Below are 21317 nucleotides of genomic sequence, written 5' to 3'. Positions count from 1 at the left end.
AATTCCACTAATACCAATTTCCCTTTCTGTATAATAATTTATTAATCATTTTTTTTTTCTTTTTTCACTAATTTATAAATATTTTCATTCGCATTTTTATTTTATGTTTTATTTTTTTTCATTCTTTATTTTTTTACATTATGAGGGGGTTTATTTCACTTTATACTATTATTTTTTTTTATTAAATTATAAAAAAATTTCCATTTCTTAATTAACAAATTTTTATATATATAATTTATTATTCCAATAGTTTTCAACATTATTGTCGTTGAGAATAAAATTAAATGGAGTTTCTAAGAAACGAAGATTTCACTTTTAATGACACTTTACAAGTATTTTATTCTTAAAAGGCGTTTCATTATTAAAAGTTTCTTATACTTTAAAAGCTTAAATTCACGATTTCCTTAGTTCTTGATTATTTAAATTGTTAATTTCTTTTCGAATAAGTATCTTACTTAAGAATTCCCGCCTCATTACTATATAGTTTAGTATTTAATTTTAAAAGAATTTTCCCTTTTTTAATATAAAAAATTACCAAAAAAAAAAAAAAAACTTCAAAAGAAAAATATTTCAACACCCATACCAACGTTAATATACTCTTCAGGCTGTTTGAAAAAAAAAATTCTAATAAAAATATCTAACATAAGATTATTAAATTTTAATATTTATATTTTTCACTTTACATAAAAAAAAATTTATTCATAATTTAATATAGAACTTATGAATTTTTAACTTATAAAAAAATTATTAATTTCCGTTAAAAAAAAAATGTGAATAAATTTTCTTTTCTGAAGATTTAATCTACAAAATTCAAATTTTTTTTTTTATTAAAAAGTTCAAATTTATTTTTATTTTATTTCTTTATTATTATTTTTAAGAATTTAAAATTTAATTTCTACAATATTGATTGAAGTTTTATTTAAATAGTAGAAAAAACTAAAATAGAAACGAAAAAAAAATAAGTAAAAACGAAATTAGAATTCGATTTTCTCTTTCATAAAGGTGTGTCAAAATATTTCGGTTGAAAAGTCATTGGAAAGTTTCCTTCAACTTGAAGTTCAGTGGACAGGGAAGTAACCACTTTTGACTCACCAGTAAACCAAGTTGAATGCTTTAAAGTTATATATATATATATACATTGTGGCAAACATACTCATAAATTTTGTGACAACGCGATAGCTAGACGATTTTAATGTTTGCTATGTCGAGATACGTTTACTCCTCATGCGCTTCTACTCTGTGATATATATATATATATATATAAACTACTACTATCCAGAAACTCCCTTTCCCTGCTTCAGCGTTAAAACTAGTGAACGCCTCACACATTCCCCTCACGTTCACTATATTCGATGGAAAGGAAAGTTTTTAATTAAAACACACGTTTCTGCTGACAGGCAATTTTACTACCTTGACAGTAAAAAAAAAAAAAAAATACTTTAGTTCTATGTCAAGCTAATAGATAATTCAAAAAAATAATCCCAAGGAGAAACAACTGTCATGGTATTATCATTACTCTTCTTCGCGTTCATTAAAGTTTTTTTTTATGTAAAATTAAAATGGAACATTTTTTGTATTTTTTTTTTTATTTAATTTATTTTTTTTAATCGATTTATAAAAAAATTAAATTTAAAAAAAATTTTAGATTTATAAAAAAAATAGATTAAAAAAAAATATATATATATTAAAAATTATCAATAAAATATAGATGAAAGAAAAACAAACCTGATGTTCGTGCATTGGAAAAATTCCTCCAAAAATAACATCGCCAACGATTCGAATTAATTTAGAACCATCTTCATCGCTATTGTTTCTATGTAATTGGGAGCACTCCACGAGTACGAGGAAGCACCACATCGGTAGAATCCTCTGTAGGCTCATTTTGAGCACTTAACGGACGGAAACCAAGGATCCCGATGACCAACCACCGGGACCCCGCTGAAAACAAAAAAGAAAAAACAATTTTTAATTATTTCCCTTTTCTTAGCAAATAAGCATATATATATATATATATATAATTAAAAATAATATAATTTTTTTTATTAATAACAAAATATAATAATCTACAATAAATTCAAGTGACGGACAATATTTACATTTGAGTATATATGGGATTTTTGTAGTGTCAGGTAAATTGACTTTCTCAAGTAGGAAAAAAAAAGTTGCCGAGCAAGACAAAGTATAATATATTCAAGTAGAGGAAACTTGTTATGTCAGACAAATGTCATTTTTTAAGTAGGGAAAAATCTGTTAGGTCAGACAAAAGATAAATATGGTTTCAAGTAGGAGATTCAGTTAAGTATTTTCTTTTTAAGTAAAAGAAAATGATTTTCGTCAGACATGTTGATATCTGACATAACGTAGAATTCAATTTTACACTTTTAATAAATATTAGTGAAAATTTTAGTTTTAAGTAGTATAAAAATTTTTGGTCAGACAGGAAACATTTTTTAGTGGAGTAAACAATTTTTTGATAAACAAATAATTTTTAAGTAGTATAAAACAGTTTTTTGTCAGACAAGTAGCTTTTCAGTAGAAGAAAATTGTAGAAACAAACAAATAATTTATAAGTAGAACAAAATTGTTTAGTCAGACTAATTACTTTCAAGAAGAATCAACTTGTTTAGTCGAACAAGTAACTTTTTAGTAGAAAAAAATTGTTTAGTCAGACAAGTAACTTTCCAGAAGAGTAGAAATTGGTCATAAATGTCATTTTTAAGTAGTACAAAACAGGTTAATGAGACAAATAACGTTTCAGTAGAAAATAAAGTTTTCGTCAGACAAAAACATTTCTCAGTATAACAAAATTCCTTCGTCAAATTACTTTTAGGTAGAACCAACAGTTTTCGTCAGACAAGTTTCTTTTAAGTAGAACAAAAATGCTTAGTCAGATAAAGTACTATTAAGTAGTACAAACTTGTTTAGTCAGACAAGTAACTTTTCGATAGAAAAAACAGTTTTCGTCAGACAAATTACTTTTAAGTAGAACAAACTTGTTTAGTCAGACATGTAATTGTTCAGTAGAAAAATTGTGAAACCAAACAAGTAACTTCCAAGTAGTAAAAAATAATTTAGTCACACACGTCATCTTTAAGTGGAACAAAGCAGGTTTCGTCAGACAAATTATTTTTAAGTAGAGGAAAATAGTTTTCGTCAGACAATTAAATTTTTCAAATAGAAAAACACCTTTTTTGTCATGACAAATTAAATTTAATTTGAAATAATGTTAATTTTAATTATCATTATAATAATTATAATAATTACCGAAATAATTTATCACATTCGGCAAATATAATTTTTAATGTGGAAAAATTTGTTATGCTCTCTCCAGAGACTCTAATAATATAATTTTTATGTTTTGAAAAATAGTCGTACATCTTTTATAAGACTTGGTATATTAACCGCAGACAATTCTCAATATGCATTTTATTCTCCACAATCTTCATCTGTATATGTATATATTTTTACTATCCACTACCTTCAATGTTCTGTTTAAATATGAAATCCATATTCCGAATTGTGAAATTGTGATTCAGAAAAGTGAGAAGTTTTATTATTCTATACATAACGAAACTGGAAAACTGCTGTCGTGTATGTCCTCGTAAATCGGAAGATCCCAGTTTACTACTCAACATAAGTAATAAAGAAAGCGAACTTTTACGATCAACGATAGCAGTTTGACTTTATAACCCTCGTAACCTCACTAGGAAAAATTTCAAATGATCAAAAATTATTATCTCCTTGTTAGAAAAAGTTTCTTTGAATAAGAAAATTTTTGTCAATTATATGATTAGGCTTATCAAAAGAACACAGGTATTTAATGCTAAAAAATTGTATCGTTCATTTTTGTTAATAAATTTATTATATATTCTGAAACATTATGTGAAAATAAAATTCAATTCATGTCATTTTTAAGTGGAATAGAATTATTTTGTCAGACAAGTATGCTGTACGTGGAAACAAAATTGTATAGTCAGACAAGTATTAAGTAGAACAAACTCGTTTGGTCAGACAAGTAACTTTTAAATAGAAAACAATTATATAGTCAGACATGTCGTTTTGAAGTAGAAAAAAATTATATTGTTAGACTAATAATTTCAGTAGAATAAACTCGTTTAGTCAGACAAGTAACTTTTAAGTAGAACAAAATTGTATAGTCAGACAAGTATTAAGTAGAACAAACTCGTTTGGTCAGACAAGTAACTTTTAAATAGAAAACAATTATATAATCAGACATGTCGTTTTGAAGTAGAAAAAAAATTATATTGTTAGACAAATAATTTCAGTAGAATAAACTCGTTTAGTCAGACAAGTAACTTTTAAGTAGAACAAAATTGTATAGTCAGACAAGTAACTTTCAAGTAGAACAAAATTCTAGAGTCAACCAAGTGGTTTTTAAGTTAAACAAAATTATTTATTTAGGTAATTAAGTTTTAAGTAGAACAAAATTGCTTAGTCAGGCAAATTACTTTTAAGTAGTATGAACTTGTTTAGTTAGACAAGTAACTATTAAGTGGAACAAAATTTTTCTCAGACAAATTACTTTTAACTAGTGCAAAAATATTTTGTCAGACATATAACTATATATTATTTTAAATAGATTAACATTTTCCAAACAACTTTTAAGTAAAACGAAAATGTTTAGTCAGACAAGTTAGTAGAACAAAATTGCTCTATCAGAAAATAATAACTAATGCAGAAAAATTCGGCTACAGTCGTACAATATAGAATTGCATATTTTCGCAAAAAAAAAAAAAATCTTCTATTCTCGTCGTTTGATTGAAGCCTTCGTTTTTGTGAAAAGTGTCACTTATTTTGTCATAGTAGAGGAAAAATTCTAACCGAGATCATATATATCAAAAAAAAAATTCAAAGGGTGATTTAGTCGGCTCGCACAATTTAGACGGATTCCGTTTCCGAAGCATTTTTTTTTTTAACAAAATGAGAACGACGACAGTTGCACAAAAAAAAAAAAAAATACGTAAAAGTATATAACGATGGCGGGCCCAGGTAAAACTGTTAACTATTGCATGAAAGGAAAGTAGTCGACTGTAATTGAGACTCGGGTGTTAAAAAAGGGAACGAGGAAAGAGTAGAAGAGGAAAAGGCTTGGCAATGACTTGAAAAGAATTTACGTCAAGATATGCGCTATGGAGTACGTTATATACGTTATGAAAGGATGAAGTTAAAGAGGCAGATTTTACACCTCGTTCAAAATATTACCCACAATCGTGCAATGTAGAAAATGCATTTTTTAGCAATGCAATCTCTTGACAAATCTACATTTCATGCAACTGAATTTCCAAAGGTTCATATAGTAAAAGGAATAAAAAAAAGAATACCCCAAAAAAATACCTCCCATAATTGTAAAAAATATATCTATTTTTTTAAAAAAAACTTAGCAATAAAAATTTTTGCTTCTAAATTTGAAAAAAAAACAATTATTAACATAAAATTAAATTGAGCGCCTATTTTTGAATAAAGGAGGAATTTTTTTTTTGGTGGAAAAAAATAAATAAAAATTATACACTATTGAGAGAGTGTTTATGACAAAATCTTTAATTCGCTAATTATCGTGCACTTGACAACTACTAACGCAATTGATTTGAAAATTGATTACCATGGTCTGTATGTACTCATCACAGATTAACATCCCATCACCCGAACCCCATAACGAGACCATCAACGTTAGCGTATGACGTCGTAATATCACCCACTAATCACAAGTGTTTAATATAATTATTATCAATAGTCTGAAGATGCTAATGTATTTAGTGAATATAAAACAATTGATATAAATAAAAACAATAAAAACAGTGAAAAAACAAATTTTTTTTTCAATACAAACAGAAATAAAACACCAATTCTTTTACAATAATTTTACAACTTCATCCAGAGAAATTTTTTATTTGAATCAAATATAATAAATTTGAGTTAAATAAACATATATTTATTTCAGTCCATTCATTTAACGTAATTAAAAAATTTCTTTGATATAAATACAATTTTCATTTAAATCAAATAAATACCCAATAGGAAACTGCCACAAGTAACCATTGGCGTATTAATTGGCCCAATGATGGGTGCCAATGAAACAACCATTGGCATCCAATAATGGACCATTATTGGTAAAGTCATGGGAGAGACATCGGGCAGAATAAAAATTCGACAAGAAAAAAATTTTCGATCACTGCTTATATACCAATCTAATGGCACGTCAACTGTGAGAAACAGTTATGATTTTCGCCCTCCCTGTGGCGTTGAACGAACTAAAGTCCAGAGCTGTGCCATCAGCGCAGCGCGGGAACATTTGAAAAATTTGATTTTATTATAAATATTTTATTTTATAATTAACGAATTATTATGTATGACATTATGTTATTAATAATTATTTATGACATTAATTATTTATCAGATTTAAAATAAAATAAAATATCTAATAAAATTAAATTTTTCAAATGTTCCCGCACTGCGCTGATGGCGGCTCAGCTCTGGACTTTAGTTCGTTCAACGCCACAGGGAGGGCGAACATCAAAACTGTTTCTCACAGTTGAGGTGCCATTAGATTGGTATATAAGCCTATGTCTCTCCTATTTATTTGATTTGAGACAAATTCTTTTTTGGAAGAAATGGTTTCACTAATACTTTGATGACCATTTTTGTATTTTAATTTAATTATTAAAAAAATAATAATAATAACTATTAGTAATAAATAATACATTTTTTTTAATTATTGATTTTTTAAATTATTATTAAAATTTTTAATATTGGCTATTTATTGGTTGCCAATCATTGGCATCGGCGTGGACAGCCCATGACTTTACCAATAATGGTCCATTATTGGGTGCCATTATTGAAATTATATTGGCATCCCTGGCTCCCATTATTGGGACATTAATACGCCAATGGTATTTTTCCCATTGGGATATTTATTTGCAAAAAGTAAAAATTTATTTTCAACAAATAAATAAACAGATAAATATTTATTTGACTTTGAGAAAAATATATATCTTTTCTCTGGATGTATAAATCTTTGATAATTTCATAATTTTTTATATTTTGTAAATATTATTTCATTTAATTTTTTTTCTTTCAATGACAATTAGAAGAAAAATGTTCTTATTTTGAAAAGTATACATTTAACATATATTTAAAGAGAATTTTTAATGAAAAAAAAAAGAAATGTAAAAGAAGAAAAATACTACATATATAATAATTCTCAATGTTTTACTTGCTTGTAAATTTCAGGAATGTATATATATATATACATTTTGAAATGTAGGTTTTCTTTAATGTGAAAAAGCACCAAGTTTCGTGCGAGTTTTAATATTTCTCTGAGAGAGAAAGAGAGAGAGAGAAAGTCTACTACTCTCTGTGAAAGGCATTTACGTTTTGCTTGTTTCGCAAAAGGGAAGATTAAAGCGAATATGCATTCCATACGGTGTCGGGGTTTTTTTTTTTTACCATCATATTTCTTATAAAAACATTAAATGCGTAAATATAATGCGTAAAAATTGCTGCATCCACCTTTTTACAAAAAAACGCATACACACAAACTGACAAAAAAGATTTATTACCCACAAAAAAAGTAATACTGACAAAAAAAAATTAATACTGACAAAGAAAATCGTTTTTCCGAGGTGAATTTTTTCAAAAGATACCAAAAAAATATATTGTTCACTAATAATGTTGAGGGATTATTTTCAATTTTAAGTTTCAATACACTCTAGAAGTCAACTTACAAATAGTAATTTCGTCAAATGGAATCGTCATCGAAATACAATTGAGAGTAGAAATCGAGTTTAGGGAACTCGAGAAGTAAAATGCTCGAAATCAAATAGTAAATCCCTGGTACGTTAATAGGAAATCGGTGATTTCATTCGACATGGTGAATTTTACAATGAAAGAATAATATAAAATAGAGGACGGTGATTATTGAGGTATCGAATTGAATTTAAATACGTTTGTATATTTCAAACAATAACAAATGGGAAAATAAAAAATTTAATTTTTTTCAAGTAGATATTAATTGTTTAGTCGTCGGAAAAGTAACTTTCGAGTTAAAGGAAATTTCTTTTAAAAGACAAATTATTTTTAAGTTAAAAAAAATTGTATAGTCAGACAAGTAACTTTCAATTAGTAAAAAAATTTTCAGTAAGACAATTTTTTAAATTAATTTTTTTAGTTAGATATATAATTTAAGTAGAACAAACTCGTTTAGTCAGACAAAATTATTTTTAAGTAGAAAAAAATTTGTTAGTCAGACAATTCATTTTTAAGTAGAAACATAATTATTTTGCTAGACAAATAATTTTTATGTCAAATTTGTTGAGCCAAACAATTAATTTTCAAGTAGTAGAAAATTATTTGATATATCATTTTTTTTACGAAATATAATTTATTTCTTACGACTAATTTTTTGTTTCTTAGGAATAAAATTTAATGTATAAATTTTTGTTTAAAAAATTAAGTTTTATACCGAAAAAAAGAGAAATTCTATACAAATTTCTTTAGTAAGTAATTTTCAAGAAAAAGTAAAAAAGAAATTTTCCATAAAATTGTTATTTTCCAATAAAAAAAAAAATGTCATGCATTTTTCTTTACTTCCATTATAGAATCGAATTTCAAGTTTTAACACTTTTTTTGTGAAACGAAAAACCTTTTTCCAACGAAATAACATATAAAAGTAATTACGATACTGCCAAACAAAAAGGTCACAGTGCTGATTTGAAGCGATTTACCAAAATCGAAGAAAACAATTTGGCAGTAAAAGAGCGATTTTCAGAAAAATAGTGCGCTTTGCCTGCCTTTACCTTGCTCTAACGTAACGAATCTGTATAAAAAAGAGGCAGCGAGAGAGAGAGAGAGAGAGAGAAACAGGAAGAGAGTGAAATAGGGAATCGATACTTTTCACGTGTTATCTAACGAAAAGATTCGTTTGACTTCTCGCTATAAAATCTTCTTTGAAATCTGATACTTTAATTAAAGTTTGTTGTTTTATACCATTTAAGAGATGGCCTATAAAATATTTTCAATTATATTTATTTTATTTATTCTCCTTATAAATTAAAAACTATATTTCTCAATGAAATAGAAAACAAGATATTAATAAATTAATAATAAAACTCTAATTTAATCTCTTAAAGAAAAATTATTTCAAATCTTCTTTTCTAAAAATGTAATTTTCACAATAATAGAAAACACTTGAAAATTTTTATTTTTGTCTCAATATGTGAAAAATATACATATTTGTAAAACAGTTTTTCTTTGAAATTCTCCTGAGACTAAAAATTGCAAAGTTCTACTTTACTCACTGCAATTGTTTAACTTTTTTTCCAAAGATTACATTGGGAATAGACGTACGGGTATATAGTGATTGAGAGCAGTAAATAAAAAGTTAGATCTACCTCTTCTTCTCTCTTCCACTATCATCGATTTGGAAAAAGTCGGTACTTTTTCAATTTTCATTCGACCTGCAACTCTCAATCATGAGAGCGAGAGAGAAAAAAATTTATTTTGTAATTTTTGGTGCAAATGCGCAAAATAAAAATGAAACTTTATTCAAATAGAATAAAAATACTTTTTTTAAGAATTCATTCTAAAAGTAAATTTGCAGTTTATTTCAAGTAGAAGAAAACTTTTTTTTTTGTCAGACAACAAACAGTTTAAGTAGAACAAAAATTATTAGTCAGTATCTTTTCAATAGATCAATAATTTTTTTTTTTTTTTTTTGTTACTTTTAAGTAGAAGAAAATTTTTATTTGTCAGAGAAATCACTTTTAAGTAGAAGAAAATTGTTTTTGTCAGACAATAAGCACTTTTAAGTAGAAAATTATTTTTGTCAAAGTACTTTTCAGTAGAAAAAAAACTTTTTAGTCAGACCAGTAATTTTTCAGAAGAGTACAAATTTGTTGTCCAGAATGTTAGTTTTAAGGAGAAAAATACGGTTTTTGTCAGATGAGTTAGTTTTAAGTAGAATAAAATTGTTTAGTCAGACAGTAGAAAAAACTGTTTTCGTCAGAAAAATTACTTTTAAGTAGTACGAAGTTGTTTAGTCAGACAAGTAATTTTTCAGTAGAAAGAACCGTTTTCGTCAGAAAAATTCTTTTTAAGTAGAACAAAATTGTTTCGTCAGACAAATTACTATTAATATTAAGAAAATCAAACAATAAAATTGACTAAATTTTTTTTTTAGAATCTAAGTCATACTTTTTGTTCCTATTTTATTTTACTGTTTTCTTTACGCCCATTTCCGTTTCCTGGCACATATAAAAAATCATCAACGAATTATTATTATTATTATTATTATTATTATTATTATTATTATTATTATTATTATTATTATCATTATTATTATTATTACCGTTTTTATTTGCATCGAAGAAGTTTTACAAGGCGCGCAAAAACAAATATATAAGAAAATTTCGACCGTAGAATTTTATATACAAGTGTAAATGTTACTGCAAAGGAGAAAATGATATTTTCGTGTTTGCAATGCTCTCTCGTATAGAAAATGCATAAAGGGTAAAGGGAGAGAGAGAGAGAGAGGGGGGGGGGGATTCGGGGAAAATAGAGTTCTGACTTTTAGTGAAAGAGTAAAAAGTAAATATTCGCTTTGATACGAAAAGTTGAGGTAAATCCGTCTCTAAATCAGAAAACGGAAATCTTTCCTTCTAATCCCTGACCGAGCATGAAGCACAAAACCCCGGGACCTAGTACATAACAAGTACGTGCAGAGAATGCATTTATGGATGTCCGATGAGCCTCTGATAGGGGGAGATATCCACTATGGACCTCAGTTATAATGTTTTGGCAAGTGATTCAAATGGCAAATCTAGTCCGATCAATTCCAACTGTTTCACCATTCAAAACCATTATATATCGATGCCACATCTTTCACATTAATAATAATAATATATCAAAATTTATCGGACAAACGTTTTATGTGATTGATTTCTCATAATAAATAATAGTAAGTTTAGCAAAAATTCAGTAATAATTGAAAAAATTTAATTATACTTCCTTTTGAAAAATTTTCTTTGGCATAAAAATAGAAGGAGAATATAAACGCCTATTTGAATCGGAGAAAAATATGAAATAAAAAAAAATAATGCAAATAAGAAAAAAAAATTTTAATTTCAAGCTGTTCTTATCATTTTTATATTAAAAAAAAGTTTATATATATATATAACAGAAGAAGAAGACAAAGAATATGAACAACCTGTGAAAATAGAAACAGAAGTTAGTTACAATCTAGAAAATGTTTCAAATCTACGTAACGTTTCCTTATCTTTCACTACATTTACACCAAAGAAACAGTCACAAGACACGGAATTTCCTTTGCTCATCTTTGCAGAAAGAAATTCCAGGTTCTTTTATGTTTCCGTTGCTCGCCCTTCCTTGTTTTCCTTGTACTAATTCGGAAATGTTGACGATAAATTACATTTAAAAAAAGGAAACTACATTATTCGAAATGCGTATAATGATACTCATTCTCTCTCTCTCTCTTATAATATTTGCAATTAAACATTTTTCCTTTTGATTAAATTAAAATAAAAAATTTAATAATAAAATGCTTTCATTAATTTTGACATTATTAAAATATTTCTTTAATAACAAAATTATGAATATAATCAAAATAATAATGAAATTTAATACACTTGAAATAGTAATAATAATAATTCTAGACTTTTATTAATTAACGAGAATATTAATAACTTTTAACATAAAACGGGAAATTATAAAATAAAACTTTATAATGTCTATTAAAATCTAGAACAGTAAACGTGGTATTAAAATTCTAAACAGAAAATAATGATATTAAAAAAAGGGTTTATTAAAGCAATTTTTCTCAATGTAAAGAAATTTTAATATGAAAATTGTACTGAAAAAAAATTTATTTGATTCAAATATTCGGTTACTTGACTATTATCAAATAAATATTTATTTCTATCAAATAATTATTATTTGAGTCAATTAAATGATATTTGTTTCAAATACAGAAATTATTGGTTCAAATACAATTTATTTGATTCAAATAAATATTTATTTGATAATAGTCAAGTAGTCGAGTATTTGAATTAAATAAAAATTTTTTCAGTGTATTAATTTATTTTTAAAAACATTAATTAAAGATGAATAAATAAATATTATTGCCTGTATGTTTTTGAAAAAAAAAAAAAATTTTTAATTTAACGGGAATCGAATACAGCGTCTTTCTATTTACCGGTTAAAGGCTCAAACCACTATGCTATTTTATCTTTTTTTTTTGTTTTTTTAATTTATTTTTTTTTAATATTAATAATCTATAAAATCAATTCAAGTATTTTCGTGTCAAGCTTCTCGATTTCAGAAAATATTAACGAAACTTTAACAAAATTTTTGAAAGAACTTGCACCTAAACTTTTATGCATCTCTACGTGTATATTGGAAAATTTTCAAACTGTAACTAAATTTTCATAAATCTTCCACTATAAAGTTTTACAAGTTTTCAAAAAAAGAATAAAAAATCTTTCAAAAAACAATAATAGAGATAATGATAAATTACTTTGTTAATTTTAATTTAATTTATTAATTTCAATTTCTTAATTTAATTTTTTAATTTTCTTTTAATTTTAGTTATTGATATTACTTAGTTACTTGATATTTTTAAATTAGTGTGAACCCAGGTTTTTTTACTAAGAAATAAAAATATACACGGAAAAAATTTTCCACCAGGAATAGAGATAAGTTTCACTAAAACAGCGAAAGTTTTCATTATTCTAGAGAAACATATCGCTATTTTAGATAAAAAAAAAAATTTCATTTTTTTAAAATGAATTATAAACAATTAAGATAAAATCATTTTCTTGTTCGTATATACACATATAATACAACTGAAAGTTTCCGTGTACATTGTACACATTATATATTGACATTTTGACTTTTGCTCGTAAATTGAAATAAATTGCCCGTATTGGCATACAAATAGAAGGAGTCCATAAAGTCGAAGAAGCTGTTTAATTACTCGGACGTTCAAGCATCACTGGGGCAAAGCGTTTAAAGTTCCTGAACCCTCGTGATGGTTAGAGGGCATGTTCGTAGTTTCATGTGCCGAGGCAGTAGTAGCACACAACGCAAAGTGAAATTGGAATTGTTCTGCGTATCCTGATTAATGGATGCTACGAACGTGCCAACTATGTGTGTACTTTCCAGCATCGTTTTATCTTTATCTCATCTCCCTCTTTCTCTCTCTCTCTCTCTCTCTCTCTCTCTCTCTCTCTCTCTCTCTCTCTCTCTCTCTTTCTCTCTCTGTTACTCTTCTTCTTTTTAATCACTTTTTTTTCATTTTCTCCATGAAATCGAAAACTATCATTAACAACACTCCTGCGGCTTCCACTAATGCCGATTCACTGCGTCTAAACAACCTCAACTTTTTATGCACAACAATAAACCCAAATAACCATAAAAAAACGACCTAGTCATAAAATTTAAAATGACTTCCTTTTTTTATAGATGTGAAAGTAAATTTTAATTTTTTAACAGCGCATACATTTGCTCTATTATTTCAATTTCATATATACACTGAGAAAAAAGGTTTCAGCTGACAACCAAATATTTCATTTAATATATGTGCAACTAAAATTTTTTGGTTGACACAACTAAACTTTAGTTGACATCAACCAAAGTTTGGTTGAGACTACCAAATTCTTTTTCATTTTCTTATTTAGTCGTCTGAAACAAACTTTGGTTGTTGTCAACTAAAGTTTAGTTGTGTCAAACAAAAAATTTTAGTTGCACATATATTGAATGAAATATTTGGTTGTCAGCTCAAACCTTTTTTCTCAGTGTATAATAAAACATCCTGCGCTTCATTAATATTTTATATCCTAAGATATTTTTCAAAAAGGACTTTTTAACTTTTAATCTTGTTTTACACTTTGAAACAAAAAAAAAAAAAAAAAAAATGATTAAACTTGTTGCTGTACGACAAAATTGAATTATTGTAAATTACACTTTTAAGGAAATGAACTAAACGCAATATATAAAATGCAGTGAGCATAAAAAAAATCCATTTCAAAAAGGTTTCAAAGTCTTCAATTTGTAAAGTTAGGATAGTCCATGAACCCTTTCAGAGTTGTTTAACTCAATATATGTAGACGGGGTAAAAAAAATATATATAGAGAGAGAGAGAGAATGAAGAACTTATTCTGAGATTACTTTACACTGTACCGTATGAGTAAAACAAATTTATTTTATCAAGCAAGTTACTCTCGAGCCATTAGACCAAATAATTTATTATTATAACATCTATTGATTATTTAAAGTAAAATAAAAATATTTCTTTAGATCAATAATTTTTTAAATATATATATATATATATCAACATTTTTTTAAAAAGACAATTTTTTTTGTTGCATGAAAACTTTACGTCAAATAATTTTTAATTGGAACAATCACGTTTAGTCGGACAAGTAATTTTTAAGTAGAAAAAAATTGTTTCGAAACACATGTAATTTTCAAGTAGAATAGAACTGTTTTTGGCAGACAAGTCCCTTTTAGGTAAATATATTTTTTTAGTTAGACAAGTCAATTTAAAGTGGAACAAAATAGTGATGCTAAACAAGTAACGGCCAAGTAGTAGAAAATTATTATGACAGAAATGTGATTTAAAATTTTTTTGAGTAAGACAAGTCGTTTTCAAGATGAAAAAAATTTGTTATGTCAGATATATCATTTTAAGTAGAAAAAAAAATTATATTGTCCGACAGGTAATTTAAGTAGAACAAACTCGTTTAGTGAGACAAGTAACTTTCAAGTAGAAAAAAATTGTATAGACAGACAAGTAACTTCCAAGTACAAAAAATTGTACAGTATAAGACATTTCATTTTTCAAGTAGAAAAACCTGTTTTTGTCAGGCAAGTCTCTTTTAAGTAGAACAAAATTGTTTAGTCAGACAAATAACTTTTAAGTAGAATAAAATTGTATAATCGAACAAGTTGTTTTTAAATAGAATAAAAATTAATTGTCAGACAGATAGTTTAAGTGGAACAAACACGTTTAGTCAGACAAGTAAAATTTAAAGTAAAATATAATTCTACAGTCAGACAAGTAACATTCAAGTAGAACAAAATGGTACAGTCAGACAAGTCGTTTCCAAGTAGAATGAAATTTTATAGTCAGCCAATTCATTTTTAAGTAGAACAATACTGTTTTGTCAGACAAGTTACTTTTAAGTAGAACAGAAATACTTAAAATCAGAAAGTTAATTTTTTTTTTGAATAAATATTTATACGCAGACAAATTATTTTTAAGTAGAAACAAAATTCGTTTAATAATACACGTAACTTTCAAGTAGAACAAAATTATATAGTCAGACAAGTCGTTTTCAAGTACAACAAAATTGTATAGTCAGACAAGGAATTTTTAAGTAGAATAAAATTGTGAAGCCAAACAAGTAACCTACGAGTAGTACAAAATTATATAGTCAGACATGTCGTTTAAGTAGAACAAACTCGCTTAGTCAGACAAGTAAGTTTTTATGTAGAAAAAAAAATGTACAGTCAGACAAGTCACTTTTATTTAGAAAAAAATTCTTTTATCCAACACGTCATTTTTAAGTAGTAAAAAATTATTTAGTCAGACAAGAAAATTTAAAGCGACACAAATTTGTTGAGTCAAACAAAAAATTTTCAAGTAGTAAACAAATTTTTTAGTCAGTCACGTAATTTTTAAGTAGAACAAAGCGGATTTCATCAGACAAATCCTTGTCAAGTAGAACGAAATTTTGTTACTATAAACGTTATTGAAACTAGAACAGAATATTTTAAGAAATATAATTGTTAACCAAAACAATATTATTCTTTGAGAAAAATTTTAAAGAAAAAAAAAAACAATATTTATAAAAATCGAAAATATATCATAAAAAAATTGTTTCTTATAATTTGCAAACTGTATCGTTAATGCACCACAACGGCAAAATATTACCACGATAGTAAATCTAAACTATAATTTAGAACAAAAACAAATCGATATTAAATTAGTACACTCGATGTTGAAATACAACGACAATACACACTTACAAATACACTTACACCACTACAGACATTTTCCTTCTATACCTGACACTACAGAACCTTTCCCAAACCACTAAGGGACAAGTCAGTCTGGTCCTAGCCGTCAAAAAGGACACCCACTAAAATCATTCACATTCGGAACTATTGTCACGCGTTCAATTAACACATTATAGAATCACGTGTATACCTTTTTATTCGTACAGCTAATTGAATAAATGTATAACTTTAATATGTTGTGTTTCACTGTGTTTTATACCTTTGAATTATTTATCCAATGTATTAAAGATTCCCAACAGGTTATGGGCCCAGGATTTTAATGTGTTAAATAATAAAGTGTGTTGAAAATTAAAGACAGTGAACAAAGAAATCAAAGTGTAATATATAAATATGAAACAGTATTTACAAAACTAGAGACTGTGAATTATCAGAACAGTGCGTGACAGTTAGTGTAGTGAATTGATTTCAAGTTTTAAAAATGTCAGATTTTTTAAGGACTGTTGTACAGAAACTAAATGGAGATAATTATTCTGTATGGAGTAAAAAAATTGAACTTTTACTCATCAGGGAAGATTTGTGGGAAGTTGTTAAAGAGGAACCACCAACACCCGAAGATTCAACATGGGCAAAGAAAGACAACCGTGCGCGTGCCACTATTGGACTGCTTATCGAAGACAACCAATTAGTGCACATCGAGGATGCAACAACAGCAAAAGAAGCTTGGGAGAAACTTAAGCAACATCACCAAAAGGCATCAAGGTCAAATATTATATATTTGTACAAAAAGTTATTTAAATCAGCTTTGCCCGAAGATGGAAACATGGAAGAACACATTTCAGAAATTCTAACTCTAATAAATAAATTGACGGCATTAGGTGAGGTATTAAAGGATCATTTAAGGGCAACTATTTTACTAAGTAGTCTTCCAGACTCTTACAGCGCTTTGATTACAAGTTTAGAAAGTCGAAGTGAAACAGATTTTACTCTGGATTTTGTTAAAGGAAGATTAATCGACGAATACAGCAGAAGGAAAGATAATAAAATTTCGGAAAAGAATGAAGAATCTGCTTTAAAGGTAAACCACAAACAGAACTTCCAAGGGAAAGATAGAGAAACAAGGCATTGTTTCTTCTGTAAGAAACCCAATCACGTTAAAAAGGAATGTTTCAAATACAAAAAATGGAAAGAAAAGCAGGATAAAGAAGATAAAGCTAATAAAGTTTCTGAATGTTTGGATGAATTCAATGAATTTTGCAAACTGGTAAGGGAAGAACATTCGGATCAAGAAATTAAGGGAAAAACATGTTTAAGTGCAAGTGAAATAAAAAGTGATAAAGATTGTTGGTACGTGGATTCGGGAGCAACGAGTCATATGACAACTTCGAAGGACACATTTGATGACTACGATCCCAGTGTTAAAGGTTTTGTGCAATTAGCAGATTCTGGGAAAAGTTGTGAAGTGAAAGGTAAAGGCTCGGGAACCATAAAGTGTATTGTGGACGGATATCTTAAGGAAATAAAAATTCACAACGTCCTCTACGTGCCATCTTTAAGTTCAAACTTGCTGTCAGTAATAAAATTAACAAAAGAAGGATACAGCTTAAACTTCGAGGAAAACAGTTGTAAAGTAATTAAGGAAGGGAAAGTGCAAGCCGTGGCTTATTCTGAAATCGGCGCCAACGGTTTGTACAAAATAAAAACGGACGCAGACAAAGCTTGTATCGTAAAAAATAAATTGAACGGAAAGCATGGAACAGATTGTCAACACGTTTGGCACAGGATTCTTGGTCATCGAGATCTGCAAGCAATTAAGGACCTTTCCGAAAAGGGGCTGGCAGTTGGCATCAGCGTTAAGGATTGCGGGATACAAGAGGTATGTGAATGCTGCGTAAAAGGAAAAATGGCAAGGAAACCTTTTCCAAAGGAGTCTCAAGGAAGAACTATGGAAACTTTTGACCTGCTACACACCGATGTTTGTGGGCCAATACAAACAGTCACTCCAAGCAAGAAAAGGTATATAATAACCATTATAGATGATTACTCAAGATATTCGACTGTACGTTTTATGGAGCACAAAAATGAGGCAGGAAATATAATAAAACAATTTGTAGAAATGGTAAAAACTCAATTTAACAAAACTCCTAAATGCATCAGATCGGATCGAGGAAAGGAATACGTAAATCAGGATTTGCAAAATTATTTGAAAAACAAAGGAGTAAAGTTGCAATATACAGTATCGTATTCACCCCAGCAGAACGGAGTCGCAGAAAGGAAAAATAGATCACTTTTGGAGATGGCAAGATGTATGATGTTAGATGCAAATCTGGAGAAAAAGTATTGGGCTGAAACAGTTAACACTGCAAACTTTTTGCAAAACAGATTACCCACAAGAATCACAGCGAAAACTCCTTATGAATTAATGTATTCCAACAAACCAGATTTGAAGAATTTGCACATTTTCGGATGTGATGCATATGCGCAAATTCCTAAGGAACTACGTCGGAAATTAGATGATAAGGCAGAAAAACTTACTTTCATCGGCTACTCTGAAGAATCAAAGGGATTTCGACTTCTGGACAAGAAAACAGACCGCATTAAAGTGAGCAGAGATGTCATTTTTCTCGACAAGAATCAGCAAGTGAAGAATTCAAATGAAGCGGAATTAATCATCTCGGAAGAAAAATTCAGTGAAACAACAGAAGAGGATAAAATTGATAACAACATAAGTGAAACTGAAAGTTCAAGCAGCGATGATCAAAATGACACTCAACCTACGGAACCCAGGAGATCAAGAAGAATCAACAAAGGTGTACCTCCTGAAAGATTTATGGCCTCTTCAAATTTAGCAACACAGAAGATCAATGACCCAAAGAGCAGAAATGAAGCGTTATCAGGATCAAACAATCAAGAATGGCAAAAGGCAATGGACGAAGAAATTTCATCACTATCGAAAAACAAAACATGGGATATAGTGCCAGCACCAGAAGATAGGGATATCGTCACCTGTAAATGGATTTTTAAATCTAAACAAAATCAAGAGGGAAAAACCACAAGATACAAAACCAGACTCGTAGCCAGAGGTTTCTCACAAAAGTACGGAACGGATTACGACGAGGTCTTCGCTCCAGTGGTAAGACAAACAACATTCAAGATCCTTTTGGCAATAGCAGGTCAAGAAAATTTGATAATAAAACATTATGACGCGAAAACAGCATTTTTAAATGGGGATTTAGATCAAACGATTTACATGACACAACCAGAGGGTTATGAAATTTTTAAAGATAATGTAAAATTGGTATGCAAATTAAAGAAAGGGTTATATGGTTTAAAACAATCCGCGAAATTATGGAATGAAAAATTAAATTCAATTCTGTTAAATTTCAAGTTTTTGCAGAGTCAAACAGATTCTTGCTTTTATATAAAGAGAACTAAAGAAAATGTAATTTTTGTGATTATTCATGTCGATGACTTTTTAATTGCTTCGAAATCAATTGAGAAAATAAACGAAACAGCTGAGTTTTTAAAGGGAAAATTTCAATTGTTAGATTTGGGATTTTTGCATTGTTATCTCGGTATTGAAGTAAGAAGAAACTCGGATGGTATATATTGTATTAAACAATCACAATATATCGACAACATTTTGAAGAGATTCGGCTTAGAAGATGCGAAAATTTCCAACATTCCATTGGATCCAGGATATATCAAGATCGACAAGGAAGACCAACCAATAATGGAAGAGAGCGAGAAATATCAGCAATTAATTGGTGCATTATTGTATTTAGCCGTTAATACAAGACCAGATATCACAGCCAGTGTTATAATACTCAGTCAGAACAACAAGCACCCGACATCAGCTGACTGGACGGAAACAAAGAGAATCGGTCGCTACCTGAAAGGGACGAGGGACTACGAATTGATCTTAGGACAACGAGGAAAAGAAGAAGGACTGGTGGGATACGCAGATGCAGACTGGGCGGAAAATCGTAAAGACAGAAAATCAAACAGTGGTTACCTGTTCAAGTATTTAAATGCCACAATTAGTTGGGGATGCCGTAAACAAACTTGTGTCGCGCTATCATCAACTGAAGCAGAATACATCGCATTGGCAGAGGCATGTCAAGAATGTATATGGATACGTCGATTGTTGGAAGATTTTTTAAATTACAAACAAGGACCAACAACAATTTTCGAAGACAATCAAAGTTGTTTGAAATTTTTAAGCAACAAGAAGTTCAGCCATCGCACCAAACACATCGACACAAAATTCCATTTTGTAAAGCAGTTAAAGGAAAACAGGACATTAAATTTTGAATATTGTCCTACTGATCGGATGTTGGCAGATATGCTCACAAAACCCTTGAGCAGAATAAAACTAAGGACTTTGGCAGAAGGATGTGGATTGACAACGCAATCAAGTGTGCATCATCGTTGAGGAAGGGTGTTGAAATACAACGACAATACACACTTACAAATACACTTACACCACTACAGACATTTTCCTTCTATACCTGACACTACAGAACCTTTCCCAAACCACTAAGGGACAAGTCAGTCTGGTCCTAGCCGTCAAAAAGGACACCCACTAAAATCATTCACATTCGGAACTATTGTCACGCGTTCAATTAACACATTATAGAATCACGTGTATACCTTTTTATTCGTACAGCTAATTGAATAAATGTATAACTTTAATATGTTGTGTTTCACTGTGTTTTATACCTTTGAATTATTTATCCAATGTATTAAAGATTCCCAACACTCGATTTGTGATATATGCATCTACAATCTTTGTAATCAAGAACAACAAAAGCAGAGCGTGACAACAACCTCTGTAATATAATATGAATATAACCGTCTTTTGTTGTCCCCAACAATATATTTCCTGTTAACTTCATTACATCACATAGTGATACCACAATGGTAAATCACTTCTCTACTATTGACTTTATACATTTAAAGCGTTAATTGTATTCAAAGATATGTCCGATTTTGTGAGAATGAGAGGACATGAAGTGATGAAACAGAGAGATAGAGAGGGGGGGGGGTTGAGAAGAAAGTGAGTTAGGGGGAATTTCACCAACAAGCATTATCATGCATGAACTCCACTTACCACTGACTTGACAATATTAGTTGGAAGCTTCGAATATTTCGATCGATCTTCCCCCCCTCCCCCCCTCAACCATTTCCCGAGACAACTACCCTTGTAAAGGCTCGCCCCAGACATGGATATTGACAATGTTTCAGGCTTTCGTGAGCATTTCCGT

At 28.7% G+C, this 21317-nt stretch overlaps 2 protein-coding genes across 5 annotated transcripts in view; one reads left to right on the top strand and one right to left on the bottom strand.

The window, feature by feature from the left end:
- LOC127282983 (metabotropic glutamate receptor 7-like) overlaps positions 1-21317 on the bottom strand; it is a 248951-nt gene that overhangs the window by 115308 nt on the left and 112326 nt on the right. For all 4 annotated transcript variants that reach the window (XM_051307602.1, XM_051307605.1, XM_051307604.1 and 1 more), the window contains one exon: positions 1726-1938. In XM_051307602.1, the coding sequence (XP_051163559.1) occupies positions 1726-1881 (156 nt within the window). In that variant the 5' untranslated portion in view covers positions 1882-1938. The remainder of the gene's footprint in view (positions 1-1725; positions 1939-21317) is intronic.
- Positions 16532-20485, top strand: LOC127282958 (uncharacterized). The gene has a single exon (XM_051307559.1). It carries the CDS (start codon positions 16532-16534, stop codon positions 20483-20485), a length of 3954 nt encoding a protein of 1317 aa, XP_051163516.1.

The sequence above is a fragment of the Leptopilina boulardi genome, unplaced genomic scaffold (genome assembly GCF_019393585.1).
Source record: "Leptopilina boulardi isolate dan_hultmark-lab unplaced genomic scaffold, ZJU_Lbou_2.1 LbouV2_303, whole genome shotgun sequence".
NCBI classification, from domain to species: domain Eukaryota; kingdom Metazoa; phylum Arthropoda; class Insecta; order Hymenoptera; family Figitidae; genus Leptopilina; species Leptopilina boulardi.
Note: the sequence above shows the minus strand (reverse complement) of the source record. Positions and strands in the feature narration are given on the sequence as shown.